At 44.1% G+C, this 17408-nt stretch overlaps 1 protein-coding gene across 14 annotated transcripts in view; it reads left to right on the plus strand.

Annotated features, from left to right (window-relative positions):
• The window catches only part of SDK1 (sidekick cell adhesion molecule 1), an 855588-nt gene that overhangs the window by 746381 nt on the left and 91799 nt on the right, over nucleotides 1-17408 (plus strand). For all 14 annotated transcript variants that reach the window (XM_075899629.1, XM_075899627.1, XM_075899628.1 and 11 more), the window contains 2 exons: nucleotides 8196-8390; nucleotides 13118-13319. In XM_075899629.1, the coding sequence (XP_075755744.1) occupies nucleotides 8196-8390; nucleotides 13118-13319 (397 nt within the window). The remainder of the gene's footprint in view (nucleotides 1-8195; nucleotides 8391-13117; nucleotides 13320-17408) is intronic.

The raw sequence follows: 17408 nt of genomic DNA on the forward strand, positions 1-17408 counted from the left end.
AAAGATTACAAAAAATCACCTCACATCCAATCTCAGGCTCTGGTAGATGTCAGTCCTTCTAAACCCATAATTGTGCCCTCCCCCACCATGGCTACAAGCTCATAATTAGGTCAGATTTAGAACCAGAACAAGCAGAAATAGTCCAGTCTTTCCTTTATATTGTTTGGGCCTTTGATCTTGGCCTCACATAAGAGGTGATCCAAAGATAATTACCCTCTCCACAGGACATAGCTTCATAAGGCTGGGGAGTAGTGATAGAAATGTAGCCGTGTTAGTCTGGTATAGCTGAAACAAAATACAGGACTATGTAGCACTTTAAAGATGGTTTATTAGATGATGAGCTTTCGTGGGCCAGACCCACTTCCTCAGATCAGATAAGGCTGGGGTTTTGCATAACTGGGCGGTGGGGAATTAGCATTTGCCTCTCCCTAGGCCTAGGGTATTCTCTGAATGACCGAGCTACACCTCTTGGGGAAGTGGATTACCTATGCTGATGGAAGAAATTCTCCCATCAGCATAGGTAATGTCTTTGCTGAAGTGCTGCAGTGTTTTAAATGTAGACAAGCCCTTAATTCAATAAGGTCTCCCAAGGAGATTGCAGGAAATTGCTGTATCTGTCATGGTTACTGTGATTGGTCACCTGGAATATTACTGTTTAGAGTATCTTTCCCTCCGAGAAGACTTGCTTACTTGTTTGAGACTTACACGTCTTTTAAGCCCTTTACTCTTCTTTTCCCATGACCCTCTGGTTTCTTATATCTGAATAAAACCTTATAGTCATAACCCTTGTGTAATTTTTCTTTCATCCTGCATTTTAAGTTTTAGTCATACTTTCACTGACTCTGTTCAGTAACCTTTCCAGCTCTGCTCTCTGCCAGATCTCTGGGACTTTCTTATCCTTTGTAACTTTCTGAGCTTTCTTGTTCATCGGCAGCAGCCTTTATTGCTCCTATCGCAGTTATTGCTACATTGCTTCTTAATGCCCTGAGGCTTGTATTAATTTCACTTTGAACACTTTCCATTTACCTCTATTGATTTCCCTTGTTTGAATTCACCCAGCTCTTCCTGCATTCTTGCATCCTGTTTGTTGCTAAAATTCAGCAACCTAAACATTTTACCATTTTAATGTCACTTCAGCTGTAATGCTTCATCAAGCTCAACTGTGGCTTCAGATATACCCTCTGTGTCACTCAAAAATGAGACACAATTACTCTTCATGACTGTATGTCTCCTGGGTACTTTGGAACACCAAAGGATACCATAGGAGAGAGTGATCCAAGAAACCAAAGACACAGATTCCAACTATCTTTCAGGTGCATTAGTGATAACAAAAAGTGAGTTGGGCTTTAACTGTTGTGGTACCGTATATACACCTTCCACTCAGGGTGACAGGAGGAATGAATGGAGGGAACATTGGATTTCTAAGGAACCGTCTAAGAGAAGAAGGTTGGAGTCTCTGGTTACAACTTTTTTTTTGAACCATGAAGAAGGAGAATGCTTTCCCAGACTGCCAGCCAGCACAGCAAATATGGAAGAGAAAAAAGGTCATTTTTTGCAGATTGCACTGTAGGAATTTGTGTAGCTGTAAGAGACAAATGAGTTTGCTTCTTAATTTTCGAAATAGTTAACATTCTCATTATTCTTAATGCTAGTTTTTCTTCTAAAAACTCAATTATAATTCCCTGTATGTCGATCTTTTTCCTTGATTAATTTGTACATCTGTTTGTCATTAGTCTTAGCACTTAGTAATATACTTTCATCTTGGTATTCCTGACTAATACTTATAGTTCAGAGAGATTAGAACAGGGAGGAAAGTACCCAGCCATAATTTGTTCTTTATAACATAACTTGCCTTTTAATAACTACATAGAATGTGATTTTTTTTCTCTTACCATTCCATGTTTTTTCTCCAAGCCCTAGTCTTGCTGTTTCACTACTTGTTTTTATCTTCTCTTGTACTTCTTTAGCTATCTTAGGGTAAAAAACTTTTTTCTGAAAAAAACTTCACTTAACGTCCACAATGCAATCGCATTCTTTCGAGGAAAAAAAATTAAAAGAACAGAGGGGGTTTTCCGACATTGGTAAACCTCTTTCTACGAGGAAGAAGCCTTTTTCCAAAAGAGCTTTTCCTGCAAATGGCGTGTGTGACGGGAAAGAGAGAGGTCTTTCGAAAGAAGAGGAAAGAAGAAAAAGCACAGGTGCCCTGGTGGCCACTCCATCCATAGTAATCACAAGTGAAATGCAAGATAGCATCCAGTGCAGATCGCTTTTACGATGTGCTTTGGTAGTGTGGACACTCTCTTTTAGAAGAAGCTCTTTCAAAAGATCTCTTCCGGAAAAGCTTCTTCCAAAAAAAGCCTGCAATCTAGACGAAGCCTTAGCTGTCTCTTTCTTCATCACTTTTGCAACGTACATAAATTATGCAATGTATTCTTTCTACTGTTCCTCCTTCCCCAATCATCTGTATATAGTGTTCTCAATTCTGCTTACTGCACATGTATAGAAACCGAAGAGATCACAACTTATCTCTTCCATGTATCCTGCTGATCTGTCTTTCTCTGGACTTGAAATAAGACAGAGTACTGTAATGTTAAAGATGCTGAAATACCATGGTGATGAGTGTGGGAGAGATGGTAGGGTCAGAACTGTAGGTCAAAAGGAATAGGTTACATACACTTGTCTGAAAAATGTAAGTCTGAAAAGTTCACATTTGAGTATTTCTAAGACATCACTGGGAGATGAGTGCTCAGAACCTCTGCAAATCAGATCTTTTTTTTTTTTTTTTTTTTTTTTAAGTTAGGTATCTAGCTTTTGCCACCCAACTGTGAAAATGTTACTCTAAATTTCCTGTTAGCAGTGCAGACCAGTTTACCTTTGGGAGAGCAAGTTGGATTGTCTTCTGGCTCGTGGGTCATCAACAGACTTCTCAGCTTAGACCAGGGTTTCCCAGCCTATGGGTCCAGACCCAAATATGGGTCGCCATTACATTTCAAAAGGGTCACCAAGTGTCTCTCCAGGTGGCTCTGCCCTTCCTCCTCCCCGCATTTTTGAATTGCCTTGGGTCACCAAGTCTTTCTGAATTGTCAAAATGGGTCCCCATCTGGAAAAGGTTGGGAACCGCTGGCTTAGACCTAATTTTTCTTCATCATCATCATGTTCCCAGAACATCATCACCATGTTCTTAGCACTTAGGGCAGCAACAAAGCTTCTCCGCTCATGTATGTTTCTGGCAAATCTTTCAATGGTTTCCCAGCTATGCCTCAGGTTTTTCAGCTCTGCTTCTATAGCTCTTTGCCATGTTGTTTTCGGATGGCCCCTTTTATTAGTGATGTAGCAGCCAGAAAGTACATAGCTTGACTTTCAGATTTTAAGATGAATGTCAGGGCTGTAAGCTTGGCAAGCCATCTTTATACTCATAAAATGAAAATGTATGATCTGGAAACCACAGATAAATGTAACGGGGGCGTTAGCCAACACCTGAAAAAAGATGTGTGATTACTCCTTTAAAAACAGCAGCTGCAGTTTGCAATGAAGTGGGGAGAGATCAGGCAATTGTAGAGACTACAGAGAGTGTGAAGGACTTCTGTAGGGGAGACCCTGAGATCAAGGGAGCTGTGTCAAAGAGTTGCCTAGGAAGCAGGAGGCTCCTATGGGGAAACCCAAATGAAGTTTCAGCTCAAAGATGAGGTGCTATAAGTTGGTGCCCAAGGCTAAGCTCCAGTAAGGAAGAGCTGGGAGGATGGGCTGTAGGAACAGACTGGGACAGAAGAGCAAGCTCTGGCTGTGAGAGAAGGCACCAGTGAAGTGTAGTTACACACACTTTGAGGTGATGAGGGACTTTATTTTGGGACCCTGTGGTCTGTTAAGAGCTATTTTTGTTATTACACTGGCCCCAGGCAGGGGTGGAATTAACACAGAAAAGAACTGTGGCTGCTACTAACCTGGTCCTAGGCAGGGGGTAGTGTTTAATCCAGAGAGAAGTGTGTCATTTTTAAGGGGCAGTAAAGAGAAGGAAACAGAAGTAGGATGTTGCAAAGCAAGCTCTGGCCATCAAAATATGCTCAGATGATGGCCAACCCTGTTACAATAGATAGTAAGGATATCTAGACTACATGCCTCTACCGACAGAGGTATGTAAACTAGGCTACCCGACATAGTCAAAGAAGCCGGGATTTAAATATCCCCGGCTTCATTAAAATAAACATGGCTGCTGCGCTGTGCTGGCTCAGCTGATCGTCGGCACAGTGTGCACGTCAAGATGCAGTTCAGTTGACAGGGGAAGCCTTTGTCAACCATTCCTGTGAACCTCGTTTCACAAGGTATAAAGGAGTGGTCGACAAAAGCTTCCCCTGTCGACCGATCCGCGTCTTGACGTGCATGCTGTGCCGACGATCAGCTGAGCTGGCACAGCATGGAGGCCATGTTTATTTTAATGAAGCCGGGGATATTTAAATCCCAGCTTCTTTGAATATGTCGGGTAGCCTAGTTTACATGCCTCTGTTGGCAGAGACATGTAGTCTAGACATACCCCAAATGTAGAGCCCCACAGCATCCTATTGCAGTCTCTGTTCATAGTAGAATAGCACATGAGACCACTCCTAGGTTTCTAATCTGTGTTCTCTTAGCTGGCTCTATGATGTTTCTGAAAAACAACACCACCACCAGGTTCTTATTATTTTCTTTATATTCCAAAGCTAAATGTTTTAAATTTGAGTGTCCAAAGCTAGGCTCTTAAATCCATGGTTATGCACCTAAATAAGTGGCTAAATGCCCAGGAATACTGTGAAATCAGAGCATCCTGTGACTTCCACTGGAGCTACAAGGAATATGAAAAGCAAGTTGGTTATTCTGATGCCTAACTTTAAGCAGTCGATTTGAAAATGTATGTCATTATTCTTATGTGGGCTAAGACCATTGGTCCCTCTAATTTTTTTTCACGGCTGTAATCTGAATTTCAAGTAAGACTGATCTCGTATCCTTGTACTTGTGTAGCCACAGAATATGAGACTCTGGGTCACAATAGTATGCAGTGCTAGCATTCAGTTTCCCATGCTAACCGTTGCCACAGATTTCTTTCTGTCCTCCAAAGAAAAAGACAAGGAAATACAAGAAAGAGAAGGTCAACCAGTAACACGTGTAATAGGGTGACCTCACCTGGACCACTGTCCTGCATCAGGCCCTGGCAAAACAGGCCCGTTTGCCTCCATAAACATTACCATTACTAAAATCTAGCTCTCATCTTCCCCACCAGAAGACTCAAATAGTCTGTTACCCATGCCCAGTGAATTAAATTTGAGGATATTTTGCCCCTAGCTACTCCACATACCTCAGACTGACACCTTCAATCATGCCTGGACTCTGTCAGTCCTCTGTTTTTCTTGTGCAAGGATGGTCACCCCCTCCCTTCCAACTGAAGTGTAGCCCCCACTCTTTCCGGCAGAAACCCCACAACCTCTCTCCTGGGAGCATCTTTCGCTCTCCTTGGACCTCTATTGGTTCCCGTTGGGTCAGATTTTTTTTTCCTGGAGATATCCATAGGTAAGCTTTTCTGCCACTTCTCTGCCTTCATCCCTCTCTGATCCTGGCTCTCCAGCTTGGAGAAGCCAGCCACCAAACCCCTCTTGCTGCTTCACTTGCCTTCAGCTTTCCGCCAGGACACATCTTCAGCTTTCTTCCAGGACATCCAGTCCCACTGATCTCTGGCCATTCTTACTTGCCCTTTCTGACAGAATCAGTCTGCTCCCATTTGCTGCATCTCCTGGCTGATCCAAACAAGTCATCTAATTGTTCAAATGGGAGTACTTCCTCTAGTACACTGCTGAAATTACTTCATTTCCCTTTGACACATCATCCCCATCATCACCCCGTCTGCATACACACATAACACCATGTCTGCGTCTAGACTGGCATGATTTTGCGGAAATACTTTTATCGGAAAAGTTTTTCTGTTAAAAGTAATTCTGCAAAAGTGTGTCTAAATTGGCACGGATGCTTTTGCGCAAAAAGTGCTTTTGCGCAAAAGCATCCGTGGCCAGTCTAGATGCGATTTTGCACAAGAAAGCCCCGATTGCCATTTTATCCATTGGGGCTTTTTTGTGCAAAACAGTTCTTCCCTCTCTACACTGGCCCACTTGCACAAGTATTCTTGTGCAAGAGGGCTTTTTCCTGAGCGGGAGTGTGAAAGTATTTGCGCGGGAAGCACTGATTTTGTACATTACAAAGTTAGTGCTCTTGCGCAAATTCAAGCGGCCAGTGTAGACAGCTGGCAAGTTTTTGCTTTTGCGCAAAATCTTGCCAGTCTAGATGCACCCCATTTGTATCCCAGGTAAATTCTAAGGTTCACAACATAATACACATGTTCATACACAGAATTCACCCTGAAAAGCAAACAATTCTCTATTTGTACATCTTGCTTTCTTAGCTGTGTATGGCTATGTCTAGACTGCAGGCTTCTTGCGCAAGAAGCTTTTCTTGGAAGAGATCTTCCGCAAAAACTTTTTGCTCAAGAGTGCGTCCACACTGCAAAAGCGCATCAAAAAAGCGATGTGCTTTTGCAAAAGAGAGTGTCCAGACTGCAGGGACGCTCTCTCGAAAGTAAGTTCTGATTGCTATGCACAGAATGGTCACCAAAATGGCCACCTGTGCTTTTTCCTCTTTCCTCTTTTTGCGCAAAAAAAAGTCTTCCTTGTCTACACACACCTTTTTGCAAAAGAGCTCTTTTGCAAAAAGGCGTTCTTCCTCATAGAATGAGGAATACCTATGCTGGAAAAAAACCCTGTTCTTTCGATTTTCTTTTTTGCACAAAAACGCATTTGAGGTGAGGTGCTTAGTTCCCAATGGGAGAGAGATGCCAGCAATTTTGTTTAATATCCACTAATGTCCTTAATTTTCTATGCATTGACTTTCATGTATGCACTCTTTGTGCTCTTGTCGCAGCCAAAATGTAGTGGGAGTTTGACACTGTATCTGGAATAAAGTCCAGAGGGAAAAATCAGTGTTGTGTCTCCGTAGAGCTGTTTGTAGTTCAGAGGATCTGCAAAGGTTTGGCAGAAATCTGTCATGATCTGAGTTCAGCTGTTTTGTTTTGTAGGGTTTTTTTGGGCTATCTCCCTCTCTCATGTAACTTGATGATGCATTTAACAGGTCTGATTTTATTCAGCTTGGACAGGAGAGCGCCACACACGTTCTAATATGAATTGATTTTGGAATGTAGTGGCTGGACTAAAAGTTGCCAATGAGCTCCAGGAGAAAGAGAACCTGGTGTAGCTGCTAGATTTCCAGAATGGATTTGAACATTTGGTATTCTCTCTTTGGGGGACAGTTGTTGTTTGTGGTGTGTGAGAATCCTGAACATGCTAATTTGCACAGTTGGATCATTAATAATGTGTGATAAACTGTAAACTCATAACTCAGAAAGGCTCGAGAGGAGATTAGAGTCCAGAGAGCAGAATCTACTAAACAGATAAAGTGCGGTATGTATCAGCTTTTTCAGCATAAGGGTTATTTTTCAAGCAGGATCCCAAAGTCTTCTGAATTTCTGCAGTGAAGTAGAAGAGCAGGATCACCAAGTGACTAAAAGCAAGAGGCTTGTACCATCTGCTACACTGCAGAATTAATTGTAGGCCTATACGTGGGCAGGAAAGATGAAAAAAGAGAACTCTGAACAGTTGTAAGAATTAACTGTGTGTGTGACATGAATGTTGCGCTACCTACGCAATCTGAATGTCCATGTTTTAAAATATTCTCAGTCAGTATGTTCTACTATGCAGTAAGTGTGTATGTGTTGGAGGCAGGGGCAGCATGAGGAGATTAGTTTCAGTGGACTGACTTGCCCTGTCAAAGTCAATTGTGTGGACTCTATTGGTTCCTGTGGCATTCTCTCAGCGTACCAATATGCTCAGGGAAGATTAAACTGTTTTCATCTCCCATTCTTGTGAAGGATGAAAAGTGAAACGAGTTTCATGGTGGATTAATACTCAGAAGGCCCTTCCATTCATCACATTGTGTGTAATTTCCCTGATAATGTACTGCATCTGGTGGGGGGAGGGGTTGTTATAAAGCTGAATTACTTTGTTTTGCCTTCAAATAAATAAGTAATTAGGATGTACTAATCGTCTTGGCATTTTTCCCCCACTAAAAGATTGAAAAACAACTCTCACCTCTCTGCTGTTGTGCTTTTGTTGCCATGAATTCAGGATATCAAATTGCATACCGCCTGGCAACCAGCAGCCCTAACACGTTCACCACAGTGGAAGTTGGCTCAACGGTCAGGCAGTTCATGGCTACTGATCTCAGCCCTGAGTCTGCATACATCTTCCGGACATCTGCTAAGACCAGACAGGGCTGGGGAGAGCCTCTGGAAGCCACAGTAATCACTACAGAAAAGAGAGGTAATGCCTTTAGTCATCATGGCTTCACCAATACAATGAATGTGATGAACTGTGTGAAAGAGGATTCTCCAGGCTTGTTGGAAATTGAAATTTTCCTATCCCGCAGTGTGTTGGCTAAGTACAATCCCCTTCTGCAGTCAGCTATTTTTATCAGGTTATTGTTGACCTTCTAAATAAAACATTTAGGCTGAAATCTCAGGAAAGAAAGGGAAGGATTAATTGCACTAATTAGAAGTAGCTGTGAGCAGACACTGTGCAGGCTTCCCCCATATTGCTCTGCCACTGTACCTCAGTCCTGACCTAAGGAGTTCCCTGATAGTCTATTCTTTCGCTCTAATACACGCTGCCATGGCACCCCCAGATTTTAAACTGGCTCAAAGTTATTAACTACATTCCAATCCAGTCACTTGTGCCTTTGGTTACATGTGGAATCTCATTGGCAAGAGTAAGGTTACACATGTGTATTTAAATCTAGTTAGATAACAAGGGGATATGCTCCTCAGAAACATAACAGATAACAGAACCTGACCTGTGGCATCTTTGTTTTACTGGGTGGCATTTTTTACACAATCCTACTTTCCTTGCAGAGCCTCAACTTTGTGGATTTGACAGAAAAAACTTTACAAAAAAACTTGTAAATGAAGAAAATTTGATTGAGCTGAGAGAAAATAAGCAGGGAATTCCAACATGCCAATTACACAGATACACTTTTCAGAGTAGAACCATATTTCCTGAGGAGACAATCACAATAAAGCCCCAACATAAGTAAGTCTTATGGTTCAATTGGTAGACCTCCAGCCCTTGAGTAAGAAAATTGTGGGATCAGCTGTCAGACTTTGAACCTTGCCTACTTCTGACAGGACATTGCAACACTTCTCAGTTCATAAAATATGATTGTCCAATAATTTCTAGATCTGAATCTGAATTGTGTTACATCTTCAATGTAACTTGGGACGTGAGCAAGGTTTTACCATCCCAGTGAATCTCACTGGTTTGTGGAATGGCTACTTTGTTGTGTTTCTATTACTTGTTTACAAGCATACTGTTGTTGGCCTATTGCTCCCTGCTCAACCTAGAGAGCTAGTGAGGTTGGGTTATTTTTATTTGGTCCCTGTAATTTGACCTGTCCAACTTGGGTGGTCCTACCCAGAGTTAAAACTTAGATCGGCATAGCTTTCAGGATGAGTTGAACACACAAGTCTTCCCATCACATCAAGGTGCTATCCCTAGGGAAGGAAAATACCAATAGAATTTTTTTTTAAATACACGTGTTAATGGCCCCATCCATCTTATGAACAGATAAGCCCAAGATCTCTCACCCATAACTGTTGTTGTCCATGTGAAAAATTTTTAAAAATGGAAGTGTCCAACAAAGGGTACAGGAGAAGCCCAGTATCCTGGGAAACATTCTCCTTCCCAGAAAAAAAAATCCATTCTAATTTCCAGCACTGCATGTTAGCTGTTGCTAAGCATATAATCGCTCACTGCATAATTCCCACTTTCACTGCAATAACAATGCTCTCCATTATCATCAAACCCGTAGGGGTGTCTTAAATGTGAGAGTCATTATATAAAACAAAAGCTTTCCCTCTCTCATGGCTGGCTATGCATTCCCACATACATGCCGTAAAATTGAAACCAGCTGTGTGGTCTGTGTGTCAGAGAGAGAAAAAAAAATAGTGAAGCTCATATCAATAAGATGAGAGGACTTGAATAAAATGCAGCTGTTCAGTTAGGAAACAAATTAGACTATGAAAGTTATATAGTGTAAGCATTCATGATGAATGGTCACTTCTGCACCAATTTATTTAATAGCAAATAAAGATGGAAGTTTAAAGTGTGAAGTACCCAAGCCCAATTGAAATTCAATGGGGATTGGACACCTGATTCCTTTAGGCTAGGGGTAGTCCAGCTGGATTAGAACAGCTCCTGCTGTGAGCTCAGCATCAGTCTTTAGAATGGATCAACAATAAACAAACTTCAGACTTGGCTGTCTGCACCTTTCAACTAGCAAATAAACATAAAACCTATCTGATTGCAGTGTTGTAAGCAAAGGCCCTGTTCTGGCCCTGGAGTTGAGGGTTAACACTTAGGAGCTGCTTTCCTGCCCCAGCATTCCCCCATGACAAGAGGTGGGGCAGGCAAGCTTTATTAGTAGGCCTGCGAACTCCCAGGCTACGTCTACATTGGCAAGATTTTGCGCAAATACTCTTTAATGCGAGAGTTTTTGCGTTAGAGTATTTGCGCAAGAGAACGTCTACACTGGCATGTGCCTTTGCGCAAGAGCATCCGTGCCAGTGTAGATACTCTCTTGTGCAAGAAAGCTCTGATGGCCATTTTAGCCATCGGCTTTCTTGCGCAAGAAATTCATGTTGCCTGTCTACACTGGCCTCTTGCGCAAGAACAGTTGCGCAAGAGGGCTTATTCCTGAGCGGGAGCATCATAGTTCTTGTGCAAGAAGCACTGATTTCACACATTAGAACGTCAGTGTTCTTGCCCAAGAACTCCCCACCAGTGTAGACAGGCAGCATGTTTTTGCGCAAAAGTGGCCGCTTTTGCGCAAAATCAGCCGCTTTTGTGCAAAATCATGCCAATGTAGACACAGCCCCAGTGGTTCAGTGTCTCCTCCTGGCCTTTTCAGGCCACTGCAGGACTAAAGCTTATTAATTACCCCACCTGACTGGATTGTCCTTAAATTGGAAGTGTCAGGGACTGGAGACTGCAAAGGCGTGATAGACCCTCTGCTACAAAGGTTCTTATGAAAACCACAGTGTAGACCATTACATATATATATGCGGGGGGCTGACAGAATTGCCCAGCCCCTAGGCAAGCTAGGGGGCAGCTCTGTGCTCCTGAAAGGGGCAGGGCATCAAGTGGAAGAACACTAGTCTCCCCCCACCGGCCCCTTAATGCCACCTGGATCTCTGGCAGTGATTCAAGGGCCTGGGGCTTCAGCTGCCACAGTAGCTGCCCCTTTTATCTCCTCTGGCGGTGGGCGGGGGGGAGGAGGCTACATATATGGTGCTAGTCAAGACTTAATTATCACCAGGTGCTTCATGGCTATCGTTATACCTCCCTTGCATGGTATTTCTGGAATCCTTTGGATTTACACTTTGCTATCTAATACCTTTCAGATAATGATGCCTGCTGGTTACAGCAGAGCTGATGCGTGTTGAGAGTCTCCATTGCTAAACTTAACAAGAAATTCTTGCCCCTCTGCCTATGAAAAAGTTCTGTTGAGTAAGGTGAACTGCTTTAGTTACTTCTGCAGGGAAGTTAACTTTTGAATTGCTTGTGACTAATCTCTGGTAAGGGTGGGGGGGGGGGGGGCTCTGTAGAAAGAGTTTCCTACTAATAGTCAGGGAATTTATTTGAAGAAAAGGAAGGCACTAATGGGTCAGGACTTTGACAACAGACTGAAATCCTATCATGAGGGACTGGATATAGGGTATGAGCTGCCTAACACTGCAACGTGGTTAAAGTTTACCAGATCGGAGTATTAAACCCCTGCAACACTTTACTAGGTACTCACTTCCTCTGATAAAATAACCCTTATCACCTGTCTAGTGCTGCCAGGGCAAGACAATGACCTTCGCATTTAACTCTGAGATGCACACTACTGGCACTTGCAGACTGTGTGTGGCTAATAGCTTACAATTCTTTTGGCATTCATGCATCAGCAAGAGCGTGCTATAGAGAAATGCCAAGCCATAAAGGAAATGTTTTGAGTTGGGATGGGGGAGGAGGAACGAAGTGCTCTTCCTACAATGCAAGGAGAATCATGCAGTCAGCGGTGTGTGTTTATGGAAACAAGTGCTGATTAAGTTGAATCATATCACTTCTTGAAGGCAAGTCACTGTGGTGTCTCCAATCAATTCCTGCTTTATTACATGCCACACATTTTAATCAGAATCAATAAACTTCATGATAAACAATTAAACAATTATTTCTCACTCTATTGAGTTTCTCTATTGAAATCGATGGGGTGAGGAGATACACTGACAAGGGAGAGGAGGTCTATATTCAAACAGTTAGGTAATGGCTTCTGCAGAACCTGCATTCCCATTTCTTACCTCCTATGAAAGATGTTAAGCATTAATTGCTCTAGATAGTTCCCCATCTGTGCTGGGACGAGCTGTCTTGCCTCTGCAGATTCAAGGTCAAGAAGTGTAAACAAAGGAAGGGTGGGTCTGACCAGTGTGCTGAATTAAGCACTTAGACTCCAGCTCTCCACTCTACCAAGCTGTGTTCTGGCACTGTGGACAGCACCTGCCACAGGAAGATGGCTGTGGTTCCCAGATCTTTGACTAGGCATAGTGAAATTTGACCACCACGCTCTGATGCATCCCCTCCTCCCATGCATGCTGGGCAAGGGAGCAACTCTTTGTCCAAGGAGGTGGGTAGAGAGGGTGAAAATATTCTCTGGTCTCTAGAGAGATAAATATAATGATTCCAAGATTTGCTCCTCATTATCTGGCTAGTTGAGGACATGGTCACCCAGAGGTGTTTATTTTTCCTAGGGAGACAGTGATCCTTGGTAACACTCCTCTTTGCAGCTGAAACTTGAAATATGGTCCCAAATGTTTGCTTCACTATTTCATGTAGCAAATCTAAAAGCAGCAGCTCAGTAGTCTGTAGCATCACCGCTGGGAAGTTCCATGTGCATTTCTAGATTTGTGCTAGCTTGTTTCTTCCCACAGTAATACCAGTTGTTTCTGTAACTGCAGAGCGGCCAGCGCCTCCGAGAGAACTCAGGATACCCCAATCTGAGGTGTCTTCAAAGAGCTTGCAACTACACTGGATTCCTGGTAGTGATGGGTCTTCACCAATACGATACTTCACCGTGCAACTGAGGGAGCTACCAAATGGAGAATGGCAAACATATTCCTCTTCTGTCAATCACGAGACAACATCCTGTGTTATTGAGAGGTATTACTTAACATCAGCATGTCATTGAAAGTACAATACTTACCATTCCAAATATTTTATAATTTCTAAGAACTGAGCAAACATTAGACAGTGAAACCTCGCAACCCTTCTGCAAGACTGGTAAGTAATAGTGATTATCCCTCTTACGGAAAATGGGAGAGATTCCAGAAGACTGGAAAAGAGCAAGCATAGTGCCCATCTTTTAAAAGGGAAATAAGGACAAACCAGGGAATCACAGGCCAGTCAGCCTAACTTGTTGCTTCTCCTTTTAGATTATCTTTTCCAACCTTCTGACAGCAGTGCTCTGGAAATACAAATAGTTACAGAACTTTCAGCAGAGGCTTATGTTAAAAATCACCCCCTCGGTGCAATGTGATTATTTCTGTGAGAGACATGATCTTGTTTTCAGAGGAATCTAGGGCCATTTTTTCTGTATTTTCCGTACTGAAATGTTTAGATGATGGCAGAGTGTTTAAACTGTATTACCCAACCTTAACTAGCTCCTGCAGGATGGTGGGTATGTCTACACTTCAGACTGAGGGGTGGAGGGATTCTAAGCCCAACGGGAGAAACTCTCACTAGCTTGATAAGAGCTAATGCACTAAAAATAGAGTGTAACAGTGGCAGTACAACCAGTGTGAGGGGCTGGTTGCCCTAAGTACACAATAAGTGTCTTGGAAAAGCATGCAATTGGGGCAGATAGTTATTCCTACTTATGTTGTCATGCCTATCTTCGGGTATGTCTACACTACAAAGTTAGTTCGAACTAACAGACGTTAGCTCGAACTAACTTTCATAGGCGCTACACTAGCGCTCCGTTAGTTCGAACTTAATTCGAACTAATGGAGCACTTAGTTCGAACTAGGTAAACCTCATTCCACGAGGATTAAGCCTAGTTCGAACTTGCTAGTTCGAATTAAGGGCTGTGTAGCCCCTTAATTCGAACTAGTGGGAGGCTAGCCCTCCCCAGGTTTCCCTGGTGGCCACTCTGGCCAACACCAGGGAAACTCTACTGCCCCCCTCCCGGCCCCGGCCCCCTTAAAGGGGCACGGGCTGGCTACGATGCCCGTGCCAGATGCAAGCCTGCCAGCACCCAGCCAGCAGACCCTGCACCTGGCACGGCTCGAGCCAGCCACCCAATGCCCCCCAACCCTCCCCCTCTTCCCAGGACCAGGCTGGTGGCTCCCAGGAGCTTGCCTAGGACCGCAAGAGGTGGGCACCCGCCTGGTCCCGTGCAGACATCGTGGACCTCGTCCACGACCTCCGCACTAGGCACAGGAAAGAGGCCGTCTAGGGCAGGAGAGCTGCCAGCCTGGCCACCCAGGAGCAGGTTTGCATGAAAATCAAGGTGGTCCACTGAGACCCCCGACCCTGAGCCCTGAGCTTAGAATGGCCGTACTGGGTCAGACCAAAGGTCCATCTAGCCCAGTAGCCTGTCTGCCGACAACGACTAACCCTAGGGACCCTGGAGGGGATGGACCGAAGACAGTGACCAAGCCATTTGTCTCGTTCCATCCCTCTCCAGCCTTCCACAAACTTCGGGCAGGGACACCACTCCTACCCCCTGGCTAATACCACTCCATGGACCCAACCTCCATGAATTGATCTCACTTCTCTTTAAACTGTTCTAGTTGTAGCCTTCACAGCCTCCTGCAGCAAGGAGTTCCACAGGTTGACTCTTTGCTTTGTGAAAAACAACTTTCTGTTACTAGTTTCAAGCCTGCTACCCATTCCTTTCCTTTGGTGTCCGCTAGTCCTTCTTTATGGGAACTAATGAAGAACTTTTCTGTATGCACCCTCTCCACCCAACTCCTGCTTTTAGAGACCTCTATCCTGTCCCCCCCTGTCTCCTCTTTTCTAAGCTGAAAAGTCCCAGTCTCTTTAGCCTCTCTTCATATGGGACCTGTTCCCAACCCCTGATCATTGTAGTTGCCCTCCCCTCTTCCACCCTCTCTCTTCCCCTCTCCCACCTCCTTTTCCCTGTCTCCCCCAGTTTTGTTCAATAAAGACAGATTCCATTTTTGAACACAATTGTCCTTTATTTTGTACATCAAGAAAAGGGGCTAGGGAAGGGTAAGTGGAAGGAGGTGAGGGAGGAATGGGGTACGAGCCCCCGATGGGGAGGACTGGGCTGGCTCTGCGGGCTTCTGGGTGTGGAAGCTCTCCTGCAGCCCCCCAATTGCCCCCTCTCCCCAGATGGCAGCCTGCGGCAAGTGCAGCCGGTCTGATGTCCGAGTGCTGTGATGTGCCCAGTGTGGGCACTCAGGGCACTCCAAGCCAGGACTGCTTTGCAAGCGGGGCACCCCTGAGAACTGTCTGTCCGGGGTGGGGGTCGGGACCCTTTAAGCGCAGCCCTCAGCTAGTCCGAGACAGCATCTCCACGCTCTAAGTCCTCCTCTGATGCCCTGCCGGCACTGCTTCTGGCCATCCTTAAGCCCGGTTCAGGGTCCACTTAATGTGGACATGCTAGTTTGAATTAGCAAAACGCTAATTCGAACTAGTTTTTAGTTCTAGACGCGTTAGTTCGAATTAGCTTAGTTCGAATTAACTAATTCGAACTAAGTTAGTTCAAATTAGCGCCGTAGTGTAGACGTACCCTTCTATATTTAGCATGCTAGTTCTAGCGTGAATCTGTCTCCTCAAGCTGGGAATCACACCCACTGTCCAAAATGTAAATGTACCTGACACGTTGGAATTAAAGCTTTTGTAATTTCTACTGAAGCCATTGATAGTCTATAAGAATGTATTTTCATTGTTGTCCTTTCCCACTCACTGACTTGCCATCATAAATACGGTTGTACATAAAAGCCATTGGTGGACCTAACCTCCATGAATTTATCTAGTTCCTTTTTTAGTTGAGAAACACTGTACTACACAATAAATATGCATTATTCTCTTCATAAGCTCCACCCAATGAGATTCATTATGCTCCAATAATGTAATAAGGGACAACAAACAAATCAGGGAAAAGATAAGAACCTCCCTCCCCAGTCTTTCCCTTACATAACCTGAAAAACTCCACCTGGCTGTCTAAAATAGATCTGTTTTCATTATTCAGAAACGTATAGCTAGTGTTCCTTAAAAATACACACACATACCCTGGATGGGCTCCTGGGCCCTTACTGCCTCTTCCCCATCCCCACTGCCTCCCTGAGCTCCCCACCCTGCTGAGCAACCTCAGCTCCCCATAGCTCCTGGTCCCTACTACAGAGCCCCACCCTTCTTGGCTCCCACTGCTTCCCTCAGACCACGTGGCTGCTAGCCCCTGCTGCCTACCCCAGCACAGTCTTCCCTGTTCTAGCTGCCATCTGGTGTAGATCAGTTGGGATCTAGCTGCTTTTCCATACCATGTCTGCAGCAGAGCTCTCAGTTCAGAGAAGTGCCTGAAAGGTCACCGCAGGCATCTGGGGAGGGGCATTTAACCCAGGAGTCACGCCAAGGTGGGACATGCCTGCAACACCACACTGGGACACAAAGGAGTGTATAGGGACTGCTCACACCTTTACACATTTCTACCCAATAGATTTTTTTACACTTGTAGTCACAGTTGCATCTGCTGGTTGATGGACAGATTCTACCAATTAGTTAATTAAACTCCCCATAGCTTGTAGCCCTGAACTTGCAGCTCTTGAAGGAGACTCGAAAGCACCAAGCTAGAAGAAGCTTTGCCAAGGTTATACCATTTAGAAGTTGCTCTTTGTACATCTTAAAGCCATGCGTATACAGAAGAGCTGTAGTGAATCTGCCATCACTGTCTAAATTACTAAATAATTCAGGGAATAGCATTAGCCTGAAATTGAATAGGAATGAAACCTGCCAATCTTGCTGCATGATCTTGAGGGTTACCAGGGAGACTAGCGGTCTTAGGGCTAATGTCAGCTGTGCGGTTGACTCACTAGGTAGCTCTGGGCAAATCATCTAACCTCTCCTGAGCTCAGTTTCTCTATCAGTGAAATGAGGATGATCATATTTAGCAGCTCCACAGGTATGTTGGGAGGATGTATTAGATGAAATATGAACCGTGCTTTGAAGATCTGAAACACGAATATACATCTTGAATTCTATCATTATTAACATTCCCTGCCCTTT

Source organism: Pelodiscus sinensis, chromosome 16 (genome assembly GCF_049634645.1).
Source record: "Pelodiscus sinensis isolate JC-2024 chromosome 16, ASM4963464v1, whole genome shotgun sequence".
In the NCBI taxonomy this organism is placed as follows: Eukaryota; Metazoa; Chordata; order Testudines; family Trionychidae; genus Pelodiscus; species Pelodiscus sinensis.